Source organism: Rhinopithecus roxellana, chromosome 1, assembly GCF_007565055.1.
Source record: "Rhinopithecus roxellana isolate Shanxi Qingling chromosome 1, ASM756505v1, whole genome shotgun sequence".
Lineage (NCBI taxonomy): Eukaryota > Metazoa > Chordata > Mammalia > Primates > Cercopithecidae > Rhinopithecus > Rhinopithecus roxellana.
This window is the reverse complement of record NC_044549.1, coordinates 189822886-189845519: the sequence shown is the minus strand read 5'-3', so window position 1 is coordinate 189845519 and position 22634 is coordinate 189822886. Positions and strand designations below refer to the sequence as shown.

At 40.1% G+C, this 22634-nt stretch overlaps 1 protein-coding gene across 2 annotated transcripts in view; it reads right to left on the bottom strand.

Annotated features, from left to right (window-relative positions):
* The window catches only part of RASA2 (RAS p21 protein activator 2), a 126538-nt gene extending 109891 nt beyond the window's left edge, over positions 1 to 16647 (bottom strand). For both annotated transcript variants that reach the window (XM_030934799.1, XM_030934802.1), the window contains exon 1: positions 16464 to 16647. In XM_030934799.1, coding sequence (XP_030790659.1) covers positions 16464 to 16596 — 133 coding nt within the window. In that variant the 5' untranslated portion in view covers positions 16597 to 16647. The remainder of the gene's footprint in view (positions 1 to 16463) is intronic.
* Between the last annotated feature and the right edge of the window lie 5987 nt (positions 16648 to 22634).

Below are 22634 nucleotides of genomic sequence, written 5' to 3'. Positions count from 1 at the left end.
AAGAAGACATTCATACAGCCAACAGACACATGAAAAAATGCTCATCATCACTCCCCATCAGAGAAATGCAAATCAAAACCACAATGAGATACCATCTCACACCAGTTAAAATGGCAATCATTAAAAAGTCAGGAAACAACAGGTGCTGGAGAAGATATGGAGAAATAGGAACACTTTTACACTGTTGGTGGGACTGTAAACTAGTTCAACCATTGTGGAAGACAGTATGGCGATTCCTCAAGGATCTAGAACTAGAAATACCATTTGACCCAGCCATCCCATTACTGGGGATATACCCAAAGGATTATAAATCATGCTGCTATAAAGACACATGCACACGTATGTTTATCGCAGCACTATTCACAATAGCAAAGACTTGGAATCAACCCAAATGTCCATCTGTGACAGACTGGATTAAGAAAATGTGGCACATATATACCATGGAATACTATGCAGCCATAAAAAAGGATGAGTTTGCATCCTTTGTAGGGACATGGATGCAGCTGGAAACCATCATTCTTAGCAAACTATCACAAGAACGGAAAACCAAACACCACATGTTCTCACTCATAGGTGGGAACTGAACAATGACATCACTTGGACTCGGGAAGGGGAACATCACACACCGGGGCCTATCATGGGGAGCGGGGAGAGGGGAGGGATTGCATTGGGAGTTATACCTGATATAAATGACGAATTGATGGGTGCGGACGAGTTGATGGGTGCAGCACACCAACATGGCACAAGTATACATATGTAACAAACCTGCACGTTATGCACATGTACCCTAGAACTTAAAGTATAATAATAATAATAATAATAAAGAAAATAAATAAACCAGTGCTGAAGTTCACATTCAAATATTTACTGAGTGTCTACTGAGCTGCTAGGATATGACAGTGAGCAAAACAGACAAAAAGTCTGTGTCCTTATTAGGCTAAGACACATGAAGAGATCAACAATAAATAAGTAAGTAAAAATGTATGGCCTAATACTAATAAGTATGTGCATCACAAGAAATGAGGTAGCTCAAGGAAGGCTTCATTGAGAAAGTAACTCCTGCATAAATACCTGAAAAAAGAAGAGAGACATGTAACTATAGAAAACAGCAGCTTTTAGAAATTGTTGAAAAGTAAATAGTTGGCCGGGTGCGGTGGCTCACGTCCGTAATCCCAGCACTTTGGGAGGCCAAGGCAGGCAGATCACGAGGTCAGGAGATCGAGACTATCCTGGCTAACATGGTGAAATCCCGTCTCTACTAAAAATAAAAAAAAAATTAGCCGGGCGTGGTTGTGGGTGCCTATAGTCGCAGCTACTCGGGAGGCAGAGGTTACACAGTGAGCCAAGATCACGCCACTGCACTCCAGCCTGGGAGACAGAGCGAGACTCCACCTCAAAAAAAAAAAAAAAAAAAAAAAGTAAATAGTTTAAAGCATGAAGATAAACACCATCAAATCAAAACTGATAAGATTAACAGAAATGGAAAAACAGCCAACTCTCTATGTACAAGATCAATGATTCTAGGTAACAGTCATCAGACAGTAAATTCAAATCCTACTATATAAATTTTATCTAGGACAAAAATTCCAGTATCAGGCTACTATCAAAGGTAGAGATTCTGGTATATATGCTTCTGTTCATGTATGTGAGTATATACATATGTGCCTATGTGGATGTTTGAGGATTATGTGCATGCATTTATACCTGTAGGTTTGCATGTATGTTTCTGTATGTCCTAGGGGAGGACACTACAGGGATAAGACAGAAAAGAAGATAAAGATTTATTAAGTAGTTAGATACTCCAAGACAGTGTTAAATATTTTCTCAAATGTTTCATTTGATTGGTACAACAACCCTGTGAGATAAACATTACTACTCCCTTTCAAAAATTAAGAAAAAAAAATTCAGCTACATAGCTGGTAAGGTTATCTGGCATAAATCAAACTCCAAAGCCTAGAGTCTTTCCATTCAACTCTTAAGGTCTTTCTGAATACAGCAGTGCTAAGAAACTATTCCCATCTGAAAGAGATATACTAGGTTCAGGTCTACTTCAAGGTTACCTTAAGTACAAGGGTAGGAGCCAACATGGGTCCCAGTGGGATTAACCCCCTAGAAAAACTACAAAGGACCAGGGTCCTGGACAAGATGATCCAACGTTAAGGATTATTTGGGGTGAGAGAAAGCCAAATCACAGTAATAGCTACCACTTACTGAATAAATTAATACATGTATTACACACAGATTTTTCATGGACTTCATATGTATTATTTTACTTAATCTTCACAATAACTCTTCCGAATGATATATATTTTCAAAATACAGAAATTGGGGATCGGAGGGTAACATTCCAGAAGGAAGGCATAACGTGAACAAGTTCTGGAGGGTATAGCAACAAGAAGAGCACCATCGAGGAGGCAGTGAATAGTACAAACTGACTAAAGCATAAAGAGAGATGAAGGGGGAATAAGAGGGAGAAAGATTATAAAGGAAGGCTATTATCAAACAGAGAACCTAAAATGTCAAGCTAAGGTTTAACTTTATTCAGTAGGCAACAAGGGTCACCAAAAGTTTCTATGTGGTTCATATTTCAGGAAAAGTACTTCAGGAAAAGTAATCTGACAGTTTGAAGAACCTACATTAAGGTAACAAAGGGAGATTGGAGGAAAGAAAAAATAGAAGAGTTACTATAGAGACAAAATGCACAGAATTTGGCATTAACTGACTTGAATGACTCAGATATAATGTTCTAATACAGATTGAATATCCCTTATCCGAAATGCTTAGGACCAGAAGTATATTTCAGATTTCAAGTGTTTTTACATTTTGAAATTTTGCATTATATATATATACCAGTTGTGCATCCCATATCCAAAAATCTGAAATTCTCCAATGAGTATTTCCTTTGAGAATCGTGTTGGTGCTCAGTTTTGCATCCTGGAGCATTTGTGATTTTGGACTTTGGGATTTGGAATGCTCAACCAGTAATAGAAGTATCAACCTAAACAGAAGAGTAGAACTTCAAATGATGAAAAGATATAAAATATGCACATTTTGTCATTTGCACTCACCACAACAACAAAAAAAAGAGAAAGAATGAACCTAATGCACACTTAAAAATATGATATAGTCTCTGGTGTTGACTAGTTTAGAGTAAAATTAAAATGCTGTTGTGCCATCTAGTTACACATAAATAAGACAACCCTACATAATGGTAATATACCATAAGGTCTGAAATTTTCTTCTAAAGTTTAACTTCAATTTTTGCAACATGATAAAAGGTATGCATAATTATAAAAACATATACAGTACTGGTATACTACAGCAAGTTAAACGAATGCATTACAGAGGCAGACATCTGTGTTTCAACATGAACTTTGCATTTAACTATCTGTATGTCCTTATTCGCAACCTCCTATGTAAAAATAGGTAACTATAATGCTTCAAGATTGTTGTGAGCATTAACTAAGGTAAAGCGCTTGGCACAATGCCTAAGACAGAGTAAATATTCAATGGATAGTAACTATTAGTGCCCTTTCCTGGCCAGAAATTCTTAAAAATTAGCATCTATATACAATTCCCTTCATCTAAGCCATCAGCTCCTGACCGAAGATAACCTGTAATATAACAACTGGGTATAACAGAGGAGGTCATTTTTAAAAAATGAGTCCTTTGTTACAGAATCCATGCATTTCTATTACAGGAAATACATGGTAACATGTCCAACCTTTATACCTCAAGCTCCACATCTCTAAAATGAGGATACAAATCTGGGGTTGGCTAGCCAGAGATTTGTTTGGCCTGCACGGTATTTAAAAAATAATTTGTGACCATCTAGAAACTGAGCGCTAACAATAAATAAATTTGTATTTCTGGTTTCTCTTTAATAATCAAAATCTGGCAAAATGATTTTGAGTGGAAACTGCAGACAGGTGTATCTTACCAAATCATAATAATCTCCGCTGGGCTTTACTGCATTATACCTGGTCTGTGTATATTTGAGCTTGCAACTCCTTAGCCAGTTAATCTCCTAGGTTCTCCATAGCTCTAAGATCTGAGAGACAACCCTTGAAATTTAAAAAGCACAGAGAAACACTGATTTCTAATGTTTTCAGATATTACTACTTATTGCCAGTTTAACCTTATGAACACTACAAGAACTGGATATACATGTAAGTACGAATACTCCAGTACATTTCTATCAAATAAGTTATCCATTAAGAAAACTATGAAAAGATAACTTTATGAGTATCACTATCGCTCATGTTAGAGCCAACGCTTAACTGAGCACAAAATGCCAGGCAGCATACCAAGTCATTTAACCTTTTCACAACCACGCTATATGATTAGTAAAACTACTATTCCTAATTTGTAGACAAGGAAGCTGAGACTCAGAGAGGTTAAGTGATTACTAGAAAAGTAGCAGAAAACCATGCTTTAAACATGCTACCTTAGCCTTTATCATTCAATCAGTTTTCACACACTTAAAAAATATTTTGTATATAATAAATAAATCTTACAAAAGACAAAAACACTCCCATTGATTTATCTTTAACCATTCTGAATAGAGAAAGGAAGAGAAGAACTGCCTTTATCACACATGACCTTCCAAAGAGTCTCAAATTTACCCCCTTCAGAGTACATCAGATTGCGGAAGGTGTATGAAAAAACAAAAATTAAAAAAGGAGGGGGGAGTATCAAGAACTACTGAAAAGATAAAAGTTATGTAGCTGTTATTTCCCTCCTTAGTGGCTCCTTAATTGACATCTTTAAAACACCACTGGAAAGTTACACATTTGTGATACTAATTAGACATAGAACGAGAAATGGTACCAACAGGCATATGGTGACTGCTGGAATATCTACCAGTAAGCAGAGTTTTCCAGTGCATAAATTAACATGGTGAGATAACTAACTTGTCAAGCAATCTTCCTCTCTCCTGGCAAATGACTTGTATCTGTAAAATAATCCAAGATTCTATAATCCCACTCAATTGGTAATCTTTAAAAAATCAACACATTGGCCGGGCATGGTGGCTCATGCCTGTAATGCCAGCACTTTGGGAGGCTGAGGTGGGTGGATCACGAGGTCAGGAGATCGAGACCATCCTGGCTAACATGGTGAAATGCCGCCTCTACTACTGGGCATGGTGGTGCACGCCTGTAGTCCCAGCTACTCCGGAGGCTGAGGTAGGAGAATTGTTGAACCTGGGAGGCAGAGGTTGCAGTGAACTGAGATTGCACCACTGCACTCCAGCCTGGTGACAGAGCGAGATTCCGTCTCAAAAAAAAAAATCAACACATTAAATAACTCCTACCAGAAATCTGCTTCTGCCTAAGAACAAGGCACTATGATAAAATGAGGTAGTACCAATGAGCAAACACTTGAGTGGGCACAGGACTCTAGGAATATGACACAGTTTGGGTGGCTAGCCTAGACTCAGTGAAGCAAAGAACTGTTTTTGTGTGTGCGTGTGTGGCTACAAAACCTGAACTATATATAAGTACAATTCCACATAAACAAGACAATCCTATATAATGGTAATATATCACAAGGATTTTTGTGGGTATAAAACCTGAACTATATGTAAGTACAATTACACATAAATAAGACCATGGCTAGTGACAAGACAAGTCAAAGTAAACGCATAAATACTATTGCGACTCCTCAGTGGTAAAGTCCGCAGAACATAATCAGGGGCTAGTTGCTGCATAGAAGTTATGTGCACAATAACTATCATACAGTTATCTACATTGCTATCATATTAATCACTTCTGACTGAAGCTTAGTCTAGAATAAGAAGTTAGGAAACTACTATACACGAAAAGGCAAGTTTCACAAGGTATTGCCAGGAAGTGTCTATGGGGTTATATAGATACGTCACCAAGTTGCAGGCAGGATCTTCCTGTGGTTTGCTTTGCCCACTTCCGGTTTCAGTTTTGAATGTGTGCTGGTCTCCAAGCTCCCTACAGGCCCCTTTCTCAAGTGGCAAACCAAACTCTGAAGTACATATGGTAGGAATCTCTTCTGGGCTAAGCCAATGGTACCTATAGCTACATGAAGCTGAGCAAGACTACTAAGGTGACCAAGAGAGCCTGGTATGGCAAATGAAAGGAAGGCACAAAGCCAGGTGCTGGCAGAACTCAGGGCTACACGGACAGGCTATATATGGGATATGGCTGTTACTTCTGGTAACAGCATCCAGGGAGCCAAAACAGGACTCATATTGATCTTGCCCAGCCCCCCCCAAAAAAGACACCCAGACACATAAAGAAGTCGCACCCATGAGCGTACAAAGGTGTGTATGTGTACGTATGTGTGCAAACACATTCAAGAACCACTCAAAAGTACATACAAACCCACATAAGCAGTTAGGCAGCTAAAATAATTATATTCGTGAACCCCCAAAACGGGCCAGAAGATAAATTCTTATAGCAATCAAACATCATAATTTTACTGCATATCCATTACATTAGACCATAGCCAATTTAGGAGTAATTATCAACTTCCTGACAATATAAATGTACTCATCAATTCCCTCCAATATATCATCTGACAAGCAGCTTTGTAAAGAAAGGGATGTGGGCTTTGGTAACATAAAGACTTTCTGAAAACTTGGCTCTGCTGCCTTATAGTCCTGAGCAAGTAACCTCTGTCTGTTGCTTCATCTCTAAAATAGGAATAACAATCTTCTTCATTAAATTGGATTACATGAAATATTTTGCAAAGTATCCTAACACAGTATCTGGAAACCAGTAAATACTCAATAAACATTAGTTCACCCTATCTACCAAGAATATTTTATATAAAACCGTAAAATTCAAAACTAAAATTCTGTACCACTCACACAAATGTCATATTTTAAAGGATCAAAATTTTTCAGACCCCTTTTACCACATTTCTCTGAAACAATGTATTAAATGTTTAAAAAGTTTTTCTAACATAAACAACTAGTCAAACAGGCAAAGTTCGTAAGAATTTGCTGTATTATTCTTACTTTTTTTTTTTTTTTTTTGAGACAGGGTCTCACTTTGTCACCCAGGCTGGAGTGCAGTGGTGCGACCTCTGCTCACTGCAGCCTCAACCTCCTGGGTTCAAGTGATTCTCTGGCCTTAGCATTCCAACTATTAATAGCTAGGGCTAAAGACAGACCACTATGCCACTATGCCTGGCTTTTTTTTTTTTTTTTTTTTTTTGGTAGAAACGGGGTTTTGCCATGTTGCCCAGGCTGGTCTCAATCAAACTCCTGAGCTCAAGCCATCCACCGCCACCCCCACCCCCCACCTATTCTTACAATTTGTAAGTTTGAAATTATATCAAAAGTTACCAAAAAAACTTAACAGAAAAGTTGACTTTATTTCTTCTTTACGCACTCAAAATGTTACAAAACCTAACATTTGATTACTCTTGTTTTTGCAGATAGAATAGTCTTCCAAAGTAGAGCAAGAGAGACCTGTACAGCTTAAGATTAACACTGTATCAAGTTCATTTATATAAAGAGTTACTTTTGATAATAATATATAAATATACTCCCTATAGGAAATTAAACCATTACAGGTAAGGTTACCTCCCTTTATCCACCATTGAGACAATCACTGTTATCTGTACAACTGTGTTCAGACCTCTTTTTATGTATTTATCCATCTACATGCAGAAAAGTAAAACGTTTTGAGATTTTAAAAAATATATAGGATACTACACATATTACTCTAACAATTTGCTGTTTTTTCCCAACAAGACATCCTGGAGTTCTTTCCTTTCATAACATAGACACACCTCATTCTTTTTAGTTGCTATAGAATATGTGTATGAACATATTATCCATTTTCCTACCGATGTACATTTAAGTCGTCTCCAACTATTCTGTTTTACCAACAAGGCAACATCAAACAACTTCGTGTATGCCTCTTCTGTAAATGTACAACTGCTGATATAGGGCAAATAGGCAGAAGTAAAAATACATGGAGTATAGACATTTAAATTTTTAATAGATATAGCCAAAATGCTCTCCAACATTGCTTTATCAATTTAAACTCACAGCAACAATGAGGAAAATACTTATTTCCCTAAACCCTCACCAAAGACTGAGACAAACTTTCCTTTTTTGTAAATTGATGATGTTTTAAAATTTTATTTCCCGGATTAATTTTTACTTTACCAATATTTTCACATTTACTGGACATTTGTATTTCCTTTTGTGAAATGCCTATTCGTATCCTTTATTTTTCTAATGGCCTCTTGTTTTTAAGTCTGTATCAATTACTTATATAATCTAGACATAACAGAGAGGCATAATAGCATAGTAGGTTAAGAGTTAACAGGATGGACTCTAGAGCCTATCTGCCCAGTCTGATTGATAGCTCCACCATTCACCAGCCATCTAACCTTGGTCAATTTACTTAGCTTAGCTATTGTGCATCTATTTTCTCATAATGTGTAAAATGGGGATAATAATGGTATTTTGAGAGTTACTGTAAGGATTAAATTAGTTAACATGCACAAAGTGCTTTAAAACAGTGCCTAGCAAAGAATTAAGTGTTATACACATTTTGTTTGTCTGAAAGATACACCGCAAATATTTTCTACCAATCTATTGTCTTTTAACTTTTGTTTATAAGTCTTCACTTACCTTTCCTCCAGCAATTCTTTCTCAATTTCTCAACCATCAGACATTATACAAGTAGATGAAACTTAAAACTGACTGCCCTCACTGGATCTCACTATCAACTTAAGAATAAATTCAGGAATCAGCCAAAGTATATAGATTTCTTAAATCTTTGCACAGATTTTAAAATAACAGCTAACTTCCTTACAGCATAAAGCATTTTCTCACAAATCAACAAGACAATAACTTATCAGAAATAAAGGACAAAATAGACAAGCTCATGTAACACACCAAAAAAATGGAAAAAAAAATTGGCTCTTAAAAATATGAAGAGATCCTGTAACTTAATTTCAAGCCTTAGAAAAATTTAAAATTTAAAATTTAAAAATTAGGGCCAGGCGCAGTGGCTCACAGCTGCAATCCCAGCACTTGGGGAGGCTGAGGCGGGCAGATCACGAGATCAGGAGATGGAGACTATCCTGACCAACACGGTGAAACCCAGTCTCTACCAAAAATACAAAAATTAGCTGGGCGTGGTGGCACGTGTCTGTAATCCCAGCTACTCAGGAGGCTGAGGCAGGAGAATCGCTGGAACCCAGGAGGCGGAGGTTGCAGTGAGCTGAGATCGCGCCACTGCACTCCAGCCTGGAGACAGAGTAATCCTCATTCTCATTTAAAAGTGCAAATTAAAACTACAAATTAAACGTTTCTTTTTATTTCACAGACCAGTAAAGATCAAGAAGTTTTAAAATACACCCTATGTATAAAGAAATAGGCATTCATACACTGCTGTGAGAGCTTAAATTGCTATAGTTTAGCATTGTCTTTCCAAAATAAAAATGCACATATCCTTCAATTCATCAATTTAACATCCAGAAATGTATCCTACAGACAGACACTCATATTAAAAAAGACAGGCTTACAAGGTTATTCATTGTAGTAATGTTTGTAATAGCAATGACTGTTAACAACCTGAGTGTCAACTAATAGGGGACTGGCTAAACAAACTGTGGTACAGCCAAATAATGAAATATTATGCAGTTGTTTAAAAAATAAGCAGCTCTCTCTTTATGTGAAAGTGAAGAATCTTCAAGCTATGTTGTTAAGTGTAAAAAAGCAAGATACAGAAAAATGTATATATTTTGCTACAATTTATATGTTGGTGGAAGGAATATATTAGTGCACATAAATCTATGTTTGTAAATGCTTAATTTCTGGAAGAACGCACAACAAAAAGGATATAACAAATTGGTAATGCTTGCTTCTGGGGAGGGAATGGCCACAAGATAATGAAAGGAAGGAACACTTTTCAATGTATATACTGTTTTGTATCTCTTGAATTTTGTACCAAGTGTTCGTGTTATCTAATCAAATAGAATTAATACATCAAATATACATGCAAACTAACTAAAACCTCACTGTAACTACACCAAACTTTCCACTGGTACCTTTTAAATGATAGCACAGCAGGTTGCTATCACTTAGGTAGGGTTTGTGGCTAATCTATTTGTGACAAAAGCAGAAATTCACCGTCCTAGCTGCCCAACATCACCCCCTATGGAACTTTTGAAACCCAGAAATTCTGACTTAGAAGCTCTTGGGTACAGTCTAGGCATCATAATTTTTTTAGTTCACAGGTGATGGTGACAGACAGTCAGAACTGAAAAGAGCTGAGGTACACCATGGCACAAGTAAGTAAACACCCAGGTTCAATCTCCACCTAGGTCATAACCATAGTTTCATCACTAATCCTAACCACTTCACAAAGTTCTTAAGAAGGAACAGTTGAGAGTGTGTAGATGGCACATTGAAAATCTTATTACCACCTCTCAATATATAAAGAGATTAGTATAATCTCTGTGTATTAAATGTACTACATTTGCAACATCCATAGTAATAAGTTAATCTCATATAACATTCTAGAAGGAACTTTGATAATAGTGGACTAGTGCTGAACAGGCCATCAACTGTGTGACACCTGATATCTCTGTTAGATTCTTCATTTGTAAAACGAAGGGCAAGAACCTTTATTTTCTCTACCTTCATGTTCTCTACCTTCCAGCTTTAAATTTCTGTAATTGTCTAAGAATACAGATGTCTAAAAATAGCTATTGCTTAGTATAGACTTTAGGATAAAATAGGATCTTTCATCCGATTCACAGCTTAGGCCCATTTCAGTCCAGTGGGTTAGTATCTCTTAACAGACCCTCAAATATGTATTATATACTGCTGAATTAATTAATGGTTACGGAAAAAAAATTTAGAATTCAAACACTCTTATCTAATAAATCTTAAATATTTTAAAAATAGGGAATCATGCAAAACAAATGTACTAAATACATTTAAACACTAAAATAAAGCATCTGATGCACTGTCTTGAAGCAAATGGTTCAAGTTAAAAAGCAATAATCAAAATGGTAGAAGGGATGTTAAAGACCACATGCAAACCTCTCATTTTACAAGTAAGGAAATATGGGCTCAGCAAGGTTAAATAATTTGCCCAAAGTCATTGTCATTAATGACAGGAAAACAAATTTGTCATTTATAGTTCTCTGTATGTGTACTGACATAACCGTTTAATGTTTATCACTTTAAATAGGGATTTTTGATGACTAAAATTACCTACAAAGCTAAAGAGATGCCATAAAAATGTCTTAATACACACTGGGATGTGTGTATTAATACACTGGGATGATTTTTAAAAAGCTTAACTTACATGAACATATGACTACACAACAAAATTTTGTTCGCAGTTCTCAAAAGAGAATAGAACTTTATTAGTAGCAAAAACATGTAATCTGATATTATTGTCAAATAATTTCATAAAGCACATTAACAAGGAAATAGGATTAGCAGCAAAGATTAAAGGATAAAACGATGGTTTTATTCTGGCTATATTAGTCACTTAAGGATCTATTCAAAGAGTTCTAAGTTTAAGAAAAAAACAACTCTATGAACTCACTGAGGTTTACCTCCCGTCTTCCACAGAGCAAATGATTAGCAGACTGCTCTGTGAACTTTTACAAAGAACGCTTTTCTCCCCAGTTTCTACCCATCTGAAAGATGGATTCTTCCTCCATCCTAAATAACTCATCATCTCATTTCAAATATCTGATAAAAATGAACTCTTAACATGAATACACCCTTTTTAATCTCCTCCACTCAACTCTACTGGATAGTCAATAAAATGTTTTGATTTATACTTCACAGAATTAAATAGGTAGTTTTATTCAAACCTGTCATGTCAAATTAAAACAATGTGTAAAGTATGAATATGAGATTTTCTTTTCCAAGCTCCAGGACCAATTAGTAACAATATTCAAATGCCCTAATAATAACTAATCAGAGCATTAAGAAAAATTTAATCTTTTTCCTAATGAGGCAACTTTGGCATCAATTCAAACCTAAGCTTAGTGGGCACTGTGATTTTGAAAGAGATGAACTTCCTGATGCAGACTCATGTAGTTTTCTCTTAATACTAACACCTTCTAGATTTTTTAGGTATATCATTTATAAAATACTTTCATATCTAGTAATTATCCACAGGATAACATTGTGAGGTAGGGCATTTTCTAAAGGCCTATTCTGTTCTAGGCACTGTGCTGAGACTGGGATGATTTTTAAAAAATGAACAAGAATGAATTCTATCTTTAAAGAGTTCACAATCTAACAGGAGAAGTGAACAAATGATTTATATGAAATGTGCTATAATAAGGAAATGAACAAGGAATTGTGATTCCTTAGCAGCAGAAAGTCCTAACATCCTCTGGCCAGAGATGGCGCTGGAAGTGTCTCAGAAGGTTTTGGGAAGGAGATCACATAGAGAAGGCTTTTGAGGGATGAGTAGCAGTTTCCTGACATAAAGGCAGAGTGGGGTAAAGAAGAAAGACAATCCCAAGCAGAAGGAACAACATGTATGCAATGGATAGTGGGAAAGCATTATTCCCACTTAAAAGATGCAGAAGGTAAGCTCCAAGGTAAGTGAGCTGGCTAACGCCATATGAAGATTAATTAACAACGTTTAAAAAAGAATATAGGTCTTCAGATTTTAATCAGCTTTGTACACCTGGAAATGCCAGTACATGTTGGACAAGAACATCAGATAAAGATTAGTTTTTATCTCCTACTTTACTCCTTCCTAAGAGATGGTCTGTGTATGACCCAGATCCTGAGGAGTGAGAAAGAGCGGGCAGAGATGAGGAGGGGCAGAGCAGGGAGGGAGGCTTATTTAAACCTCATAGAAATCCTGTGAGATAGGTGTATTTACTATCCTCATTTTATATACGAGAATATGGAGGCCCAAAGACGTTAACAAAAGTTGGAAATCAGGTGAATATTCAAACCAAAGTAACTAACTTCTTCACCAGGCCTCTAAGCTCAAGCACTTAACCATACCCTACAGATCTTCCCTACTCCAGTCAAATAACCCTAGGCTATTCTTGGTCTGAAGTCATCAGAGAAACCAAGTGACTCTTGGAACACATGGTCCCACAGATCTCGCACTGTACCACACATCTGAAAATTCACACAAAATTTTCACATTTGGTTCTCTCATTGATCTGGTATTCCTTGAGTAGATAAGCCCACACATATGGTGGCACGGGTGCTTTCCACAACATTTTTACAATCTAATTTAATTGGATAAGAGGAAACTTAACAAGTGCTAATCAAAAAGGAGGTCACCAAATAACAGCATAAAGCCTGAAGATCCCTCTTTTCTGCTTGAGTACGGTTTTTTTTTTTTTTGAGGGGAGGAGGGAGCATGTGAATGTGTTTCAGGTGTGCTAGCATACCTGCTATTCGCTACACAGTTCAGACCAAAGAATGGAGTCGAGTACACCCCTAATTTCCTTTATCAACCTTAGGATATCAAACAACCAAACTCACCTCTTGAAAAAGTTTAAGGAAGCAGAAAATTCACAGCTGTCATGGTTTCCTAGCGCAAACTACAGCAAATCCAGGGTTGCCAACAATATTTTGTCTTGTAGGTGGATCCCGAACTTTCTGGGTTCATTTGTGCACATATAAAACACCTGAAACACATTTGCATGCCCCTTCTTCCCTCCTCCCCAGCCCCCTGGCAAAAAACAAAAAAACAAACAAACAAAAAAAACCGCACACTCAAGCAAAAAAGGGGGATTGGGGCTTCCTCCTTAGTATACATTGAGGTTTTATGTTGTTATTTTGTGACCTCCACCTTTTTGGTTACCACTTTTTGTTAAGTTTCCTCTTGTTCAATAGACAAATATCTGTCCAACTGACAGACATTTCACCTTGTGAAGTGTAAGGGGAAATAATTGTGGGAATAAAATCCCTCAAGAAGGTTATGGACTATTATCTCTTGAACGTTCAAGATACATAAACCAATCCATCCTCACTTTTCACTGGGGTGAGTTGCAGTTAAAAGGTCCTATGCAAGTCCACAAATTTCTTCAGGCTAATTTTCAGCCCCTACAGACTTCTAACTCTCCAGAAAAGAGGCTCTCAATCAGTAGTATAAGATCTGCCAACACATCTCCTAGTGGGTACTATCAGGCTTTCTTCCAAGGTTTCCCACTGTGGTGAAGAGAAAAGCTGACATGGTTATACCCTCCCCAAGCTGCTTAATATCTTGTCAGAACCACCACTGTCTCATTTCTGTGACCTTGGCACCTGCTAATGACTCTTCCAACCCCTCAGTCCCCACCCTACAAAACCCACATGTTAGTTTCAGGGAAACAGAAAACAGCATCTCTTCACAAGGTTCTGAATGTCAACCAACTGTGGATTACACCAGTCAAAAGGAGGACAAAGAAATGGGAAGGTAGCTTCTGTATGTAAGCATACAAATACATTTTTTTTCTACAAAGCAGACACTCCATAACCTGAGCTATAAGATAAGCAATTTAAAAAGCAAGAAACTGACTAGGATAACAGATATAATACTGCAACTGAGGTTAAAGCAGTAATATCATTCCCAGCAGCTGGATGATCAATCTCTAAGCCAGGGTTGCTTTAACCATAGAAACAAAGTAGGTTATTTGCTTTTCTTTTTTTTAATGTGTAGACCCAAGTTTCACTTACAAAACTGTTCTTAGTGGTCTTTGGCATGGGGCAGACAAAAGCACAGGACAACTAAGTCCTTCGGGAAACCCTAACCCTCAATTCCAAGACATGTGTGTATGTAGTTTCATGGTACAACGTGCAGTTACATACCAGTGAGGCTCCAACAGACAACGCCTAGCATCAAGTGACACTAAGAAAGTGGTAAAAGTCTGGAAAATCACATAAAGGGAGAAACTTTGGCCCATTTACAGTTTTCCCAAATATTAAATTAGACATATGCAAAAGTTGAAAATAAAATTTTCCCCTCAAATATAAGGTTACAGAAAAAACAAAAATAAAATAAAATTTAATCTGAATTCTGAAAAGGTTTTATGCCCTAGAAAGTAATTTTAATTTTGGGAACTAGGATCTACCTCTCTGGTGTCACTTTCCAGGTTTTAATAACTGTAATTTCTTAAGAGCCCCAGGACTACCTCAGCGAATAAAAAGAAAAGAAAATTTAACATGTTTGCTTCTGAGGTTTCATAAAATCCCAAATACCTGAAAGGGGGAACAATCTGGAAAGAGAAAAAGTGGGAGAATGTGAGCTCAACTAATAGTATCGCTATTAAAGGAGAGGAAAACATTACATCCTGCCCAAGAAAGAATTGTTAGCCACTTTAATGCAAGTCAATTTTCTTCAAAGTGAAAAGTGCGCCCTCATAATTGAGGGTTATTTACAAGAAACATGAAGCATGTTTCCAATCTGAGAATACTGCATGAAGAAAATAATGCTAATTTTCGACAAATGCAAAAATAAATTTTATTGATCTCTCTTACAAACAGAAAACAAAAAACGCTTCATCTAAATAAACTACTGTGAAAAAAAATGGCAACCTGACACCAAAGGGTCGTTTTTACAAATTAAATATTCAAATGACAGAACTCAAATGATCTGTCCACAGTAATGCTCGGACAACACTGAGCAAAATTTCTTAGTCAACTGGTAGGCTCGCTCACTAAAGTAGCAATTACACGCATGAGAAGGAAGGGAATTAAGCGGGCTGAGTGCGGGCTGGGTGATTGTGTTTTGAGATCTGCTCACAGGAAGCCACTACATCCTGCCTGAAGTCCCGCCTGTCACGCCGTCCCTCGATTCAAGTCCCCGCCGCAGCGAGGTGGGGCAAGTACAGGTGTCCTGCCGAGCTCCTCCCGGGACGCTCACCCGCGAACAGCCCGCGCAGTGGCCACGCGGGCCCCCAGGGCGGCCCGTTTCCTGCAGCTCAGGGCGCCTTTTTCAACCTCTCCCAGGCTGGCCGAGTCCAGGAAACAAGCAGCCCCCTCCCCTCGGGCCAGCCCCACTTCCCGGCTCGCCACCTCCTCCCGCCGCTCCTCCGCATAATTACTGCTCGGCTCCCACCGCAGGGCCGCTCCCCAGCGGCCGTAGCCGCGCTAAGGCCCGAGTCTGAGGGCGGCCGGAAGCTCCTCACGCCCCCGGACCGCGCCCCCGGCCGCGCCCCGGGCTCCGGCATCCCCGCGTCCAGGCCGCTCCCCAGGACTGAGCCCCTCAAGCCGGCGCAGCCCGAGCTCTCCTACCCCAGGCCAATCTCCAACTCCCACTCCCTCCCGAGAGCAGCAGCCCCGGCCCACGCCGCCCCATCGAGGCGACGCCGCCCCCCAACACACCCCCTTCCAGCCTCACCCGCGCCTGGCCCAGGCCCCCTCCCGGGCCCGCGATCCCATCGCAGCTCGGCGCCGCCACCGCCGCGCACCCGCCGCCCCCTCAGCCTAGCGCTCGGCGCCGCCAGGGCGTCCCCTCAGCCCTGCCCCCGCTTACAGATCTTGCCCCGCAGGCTCTGCAACACTCGAACGTCGCGACTGTCCTCGTCCCCGGCCTCGGGCTCTGCAGTTGCACTCGCCGCCGGCGCCTCGGAAGAAGCCGCCGCAGCAGCAGGCGCCGCCGCCGCCATGGTGCCGCCCGGCCCGTGCCGCAGCCCTGCCGCCTGCGTAGCCGGGCGAGGCGGAGCCCACCGCCGGCCTAGGCCTAGGAGAGCCGCGCGCCTGGCCCCGCCCCCGGGCCGCGGCCTGACTCGCCCCGCCCCGCCCCGCCCGCCGCCGCCCCGCCCCCGCCACACCCGGGTCTCCATTCACCGCCCTCGCCTACCCCGAGCCAGGCTGCCCTGGCGAGAACCGCACTCCCGGCTTGGGGCGCTGGCTAAGGGTGGCTCCCAGTGGTGGCTCTAAGCGGCCTTAAAATCCCCTCCAGGAGAAAGCCCCGGCCCTCCAGTGACCCCTAAATCCTCACGGGAATTGGGCTCCCCCAGTGAACAGACCTGCACATCTGACGCTGGCGGGAAATACAGGCCCTTCCCAATCAGGGAAACTCCCTGTGGGAAGAAAATAGAATGGAATTTGGCAGGTGGGTGGACCTCAAAAGTATCTTATTCAAAAGGAGGCAAGAGATGCATTTGAGACTCTTCCAGTATTATCCAAATACTCCCCGCCGGCAAGCCAAACTCCTCCCACACAAATACCCTTTACTAGGACCACTTTTCTGCAAAAGCTGGTTGAAGAAAAGGACCGTCAACCCCCAACTCCAGTGTGAGTGCAGCGCCTGAGATCCTCTCATAGAGAAATTCTGAAGCATTTACCATCACTTTTGTATTTCAGGAACAGAAAAAGCAAAGAAGTGTTCCCCCCGCCAACCACCACTACTAAAAGTGGGCTTTGTTAAAAAGTTGACGGACCCTAGGAAATGTGTAAATCTTTGACTAATTGTTAGCTTTATTTCAAGGGAACTCTTTACAGTGAGTAAACTGCATGAATAATACCCTGGTATGTGATGAGGAAGACAATTTCCTGGTGTTGAGGTTGTTAACTACGCTGCCCTAAGAAGGAAGAAACTGTGACTTAATCGGGCAGGGTAATTCTTTTCCAGGGCAACAACAGGAATAAGCCAGTCAGTCAACAAATATTTTTGAGGGTCAAACATAGTGATGGCCTCAGACCTCAGAGACTACACAAAGGTTAAGATGAAGAGAGCTCCAGCTCAATCTGGAGGGAGACACAGAGAAGGCCAGAGGCACTGGGAGATAAGAAATAGGACGGGGAAACCTGAAAACTGAAGACAAACGTACCGCCTGTGCAAAGGCTGGACAGCTGCAGAGAATGGTCAGAGTTTAACATGGACCTGGCCAGCAAAGCTTCCAGTTCTGCCTGTGTTGCGGGTGACCTCTATTCCCCCATGTGATCTTTATACCTGTTTGGGTAAAGTGAACCACCTCCTCTTATATGAATGTTTTGCTGTCATTTCAAACATAAGTCCAAAACTTAATTTCCTGTCTTCCTTTCCAAATCCGAGTTCACACTTTATACTGTTGTTCAGGCCAGAAACTTTGACTTTTTCTTATCCCTTGTCCCAATACTGTTTTCAGTTGCCACATCCTTCTGACTCTGCTGAAATCTCTTCCTTCCTTTCCATTCTCTGTCATTGCCCTTGTTAAAATTATTCTCATTTAAAGAGTATCAACGTGTTACAGGGTTTTTTCCCCCTTATTTTTAAAGGCATTCCTTTTTAGAATCAGACACAGAGCCTGTTTTTACCCCTTTTACATTTGGGCAAGTTACTCAACCTTCCTAAACCTGTTTCTTTTCTTGTCTGTCTGTCTTTTTTTTTCTTTTTTTTTTTTGGAGACAGTCTTGTTCTGTTGCCTAGGCTGGAGTGCAGTGGCACGATCTCAGCTCACTGCAGCCTCAACTTCCTGGGCTCAAGTGATCCTCCCCCCTCAGCCTCCTAAGTAGCTGGGACTACAGGTGTGTGCCACCATGTCCAGTTAATTTTTGTATTTTTGGTATAGATGGGGTTTCGCCATGTTGCCCAGGCTGGTCTCGAACTCCTGGGCTCAAGTGATCCGTCCATGTCAGCCTCCCAAAGTGCTGGGTGTAAGCCACTGAGCCTGGTTGAACCTGTTTCTTTAACAGTAAAGTGGAAATACTAAACTTTCTTCTTTGAAGAGTTGTTATTAAGATTAAATGATTATTGGGAGCAGGATGTGAAGCGTCTAGTGGAATGCTGAGCACGTAGTAGGATTACCTCAGTAACTGACCTCATGCTTTTGACTGGAACTCTTGTAATAAGTCCCCTATCCCTCTCATTCCTCCTACATACCACTTAAATTTAACTTCCCTAACGAAAAAAAAAAAAGGAGCTTGTCAGTTGCCCGCTCAAGAAGACATCAATGGCTTCATTTATCCCTTCAGCCAGCTAGCAAGAGCACACTACAGGTCACAAACAACGCTAGAAATGACTAAAGTTCAAATTCTTCAGTCAAGTGTTGGGACTGGATCCAGCCTACCCTGACTCCTCTGATCTCCGGCCACACTGAGCCCCTTTTCTCACCAGCCTGATTCTGGCCTTCCTCCTGCCTGGCCAAGTGATGCCTCATCCATCTATTTCTTTCTCCAATAAACAGAGAAATTATTTGAACCTTTGGACAAATGTATCCATGGGTAAAGTATCAATGTACAAATGGACAAATGTATCCAATGGACAAATGTATCCAATGGACAACGTATCAATATCTTTGTCCATTAGTGTCAAAGTCTTCTAATTTCCCTTCTTTTTCACTGGCTTAACCCCAAGTGCATAACTCTGTTACTAAATGGTCACTGAAGGTGTGAAAACAATTTTACATAAAGTGACATTCCACTTTTTTTGTTCTTCCAGGCAGTCTTCCTGTTGCAGATTTCAGACTTACACCGTTTCACTAAAATCCCCAAACTCCATTGCTTTTTCATCCGAAGTCACTTCTAATTCTGGTTTTACTGATACTTGCCTACTTTGAAGAGCTCTTGGGTAATGTCAGTGTTTCCTTAATATAAAATACTTGGAAAATAAAGTTTTCTAAAGACTAACAATACATACAGTATAATTACAAGAAGGCTGTTACATCTCATTCCCCTTATTGCCTTTGCATTGTGTTTTAAATTCATCTAGAGTTCCTCTCTTTTCTTCATGATGTTTAGTAACTGAAACAATATTGCATCATCACAAACTTGAACTTCACTTCCTTCCTCAAATTATTAATGAATGTGTTTAAAGACCATCACTCCTATCTCTACCACTCTTCGTTCTGATGAGCAACCATTCACTACTATGTCTTTTCCTATTTCTTCACCAGTTTTAAACTCATCCAGTCATTTTAACCCATACATTGGCTTGCTTTATGGCAGATGATGTAGGAAAACTATGTTGTCTCTTAATAAGAAGACTATAACCTGCAACTAGAAACTAATTCCATAACTTGTCTGTTATGGCATATTTTTGAATCAGCACCCACCAACCTATAACATGGCATTGTAAGGGGTTATCTCCTGGCCTTGAGTTATTTATTACATTTTTTCTGGTGAGTAGGGGGAAGAGAAATGTGCTTGCTTTTTAATATTTAAATGTAGATCATTTTCATAGGGCTGAACACTCATGAGACAGAACTGTTTCTGGTGGACTGGTGGGAAAGCAAGTTCCTTTGATCATTGATGACTTGGTTTCCCCATTTAGCCCATCAGAGTACTGTTTGATGTTAAGCATTATGCCCTCAGTTACATTATAAAAAAAAAATCTCTAAATCCAACTGGCATTTTAAAAAATAAAATTGGAGTGGTAGAAGGTGAGGAGAGACCTTAAATGTTCAGAAAACTTACTTTCAACATTTCATTTGAAGATCAAATAAGGCCATTGACAAGGCTGTGTGGACAAAAATGTGGACAAATTTTTACCTTAAAATGTCCAACTCCTTCGGTACAAATATTTTCAAGGCCAGATGTGTTGGCTCACGCCTGTAATCCAACAGTCGGTTGTAATACCAACTGAGACAGGAGAATCACCTAAGGCTAGGAGTTTAAGACCAGCCTGGGCAACACTGTGAGACTCTGTCTCTACAAATATAAACAAATAAATGAGCTGGGCATGGTGGCATGTGCCTGCCTGTACTCCTAGCTAATCAGGAGGCTGAGGTGGGAGGATTGTTTGAGCTCAGGAATTTGAGGCTGCAGTGAGCTATGATCATCCCAGTGCACTCCAGCCTGGGTGACAGACAGAGACCCTGTCTCTAAAAAAAGATTTTTTTTTTTTTTTCAAATTCGGTCTGCTCTTGCAAGAGAACTTTAAAGGCCTGAATATCTGAGCACGATACAGTTGATGCCCTTAGGTCAGTGTGACTTCAGTTATTTCTCAATCCCCCTCCTTTTGAACTATTTTGCCATATCCATTCCATCTCCAGTGCACTCTTGTCGTTTTAGAGTGATAAAACAAAACAATGGGTGTAGGCTGGGCATGGTGACTCATGCCTATAATCTCAGAACTTTAGGAGGCCGAGTTGGGTGGATCACTTGAGCCCAGGAGTTCAAGACTAGCCTGGGCAACATAGTGGGACCCCAAATCAATCAATCTATCTATCTATCTATCTATCTATCTATCTATCTATCTATCTATCTATCTCAAAACCAACCAAACAAATAAAAACATACAAAACAATGAGTGTAAAAAGAAAACTGGAAATGTTGTGCAGCTATTCACTTGTTTCATCTTCTGCTCTGTACTCAGGACATTTTGTTGTTAGATCAGATCCATCCTTTCACCATGAACCCTAGAGACATGCTCCATTCAGTTGGCAATAACCAGTCCAGAGGATTTCAGGCCATGGCCCAGCTGATTTCCATTCTCTGAAGACACAGCTAAGACCTCCTGAGGCCAAGAACCCTGTTACTCAGCCTGGCTGGCACACACTTAAGTTTGCACTTCCTGTAGTCAGAAAAGGTGTATGGAGCTGGAGACCTACCTGGCTGTGCTCATGGCAGGTTGGAGATCGATATGTCACCTTCTAGTTCCTTCCCCAGGCCCTAGGAGAATAATGGAGTGGTGTTTGGACAGGTGATGCTCTTGAGTTCTTCCAAACTCTCAGAAAGGAGCAAGGAGACTCAGGTGGAACCAGAAAGGAGCTGGCTCAAAGCCCCCTATTGCAGCAAAGCTCTAGGTGGGAAAACATCAATGAGGATTGAGAGTCAAGAATGCAGGTCCAAACAGACCTGCTTTGGCTGCAGTTGCACATTCCTAACCACTTCACTCCATTGTCATTTTAGGAGGATACACCTCTCACTGAGCAGTTTTTCCAGTGGTGAGGGTTTGAGAGAGCCCAATTCTGGGAAGTGGTCACTCCTAATAGGGCAACTTCTGAGCAGCTTCCATGATGTTTTTGAGACGAAAATGATGGTTAGGTTTAGCCTCAAAGAGCAGAAAGCTGGGTCTATAAAAGAAACATGGGAGAACCTTATTCAAGGAGAGACGGGCACAGGCTGCACCTGGAGACCAAGTAGAACTCCAGAAAGGAGAACTGACTAGAGGGGCAGAAATTTGACCTGGAGGAGGAGCCAGCGACTCCCACAATAGCCCTTTATTCATAAACAGGACTTTATTGGGTTAGCTTCTTTGCAATTCTTTTGGCTTTTGCCTCATGGTCACAATATGGCTGCTGTAGCTCCAAATATCTCAACATCCAATGGCAGGAAGGTATATTTTTTCTTTTTCTTTTTTTTTTTTTTTTTTTGTAAAATTTTTTTTCATTACTTTCAGTTGCAAGATCACAGTTACTTTTGCACCAACCTGATATTAGGGAGGAAAGCTTTTACAAGTAGCTTTCCTGTAAATCACCACCATGAGGTATCTTCTTAAGGCTTTCTCACAGTCACAAGGAATATATAATTTTCTTAGTCTAAGCAACATTGATACCCCTGGGTCTGGGGATGAACTCTCCTTCCCAGAGTACATTGCTACTTGAGACCTGAAGTCTGAACCAAATCAATGTTCTCTTGTGACACAGAAAGGGGAGCAGTAAGACCTGGAGTTGGCAGCCAACTCTGTTCATCATATCAACATACTTATCTTCCAATAATAGTGCTTAAGTTCAAATGAAAATATTTCAATATATTTAATGCCCAACCTTCACCTCCTGAC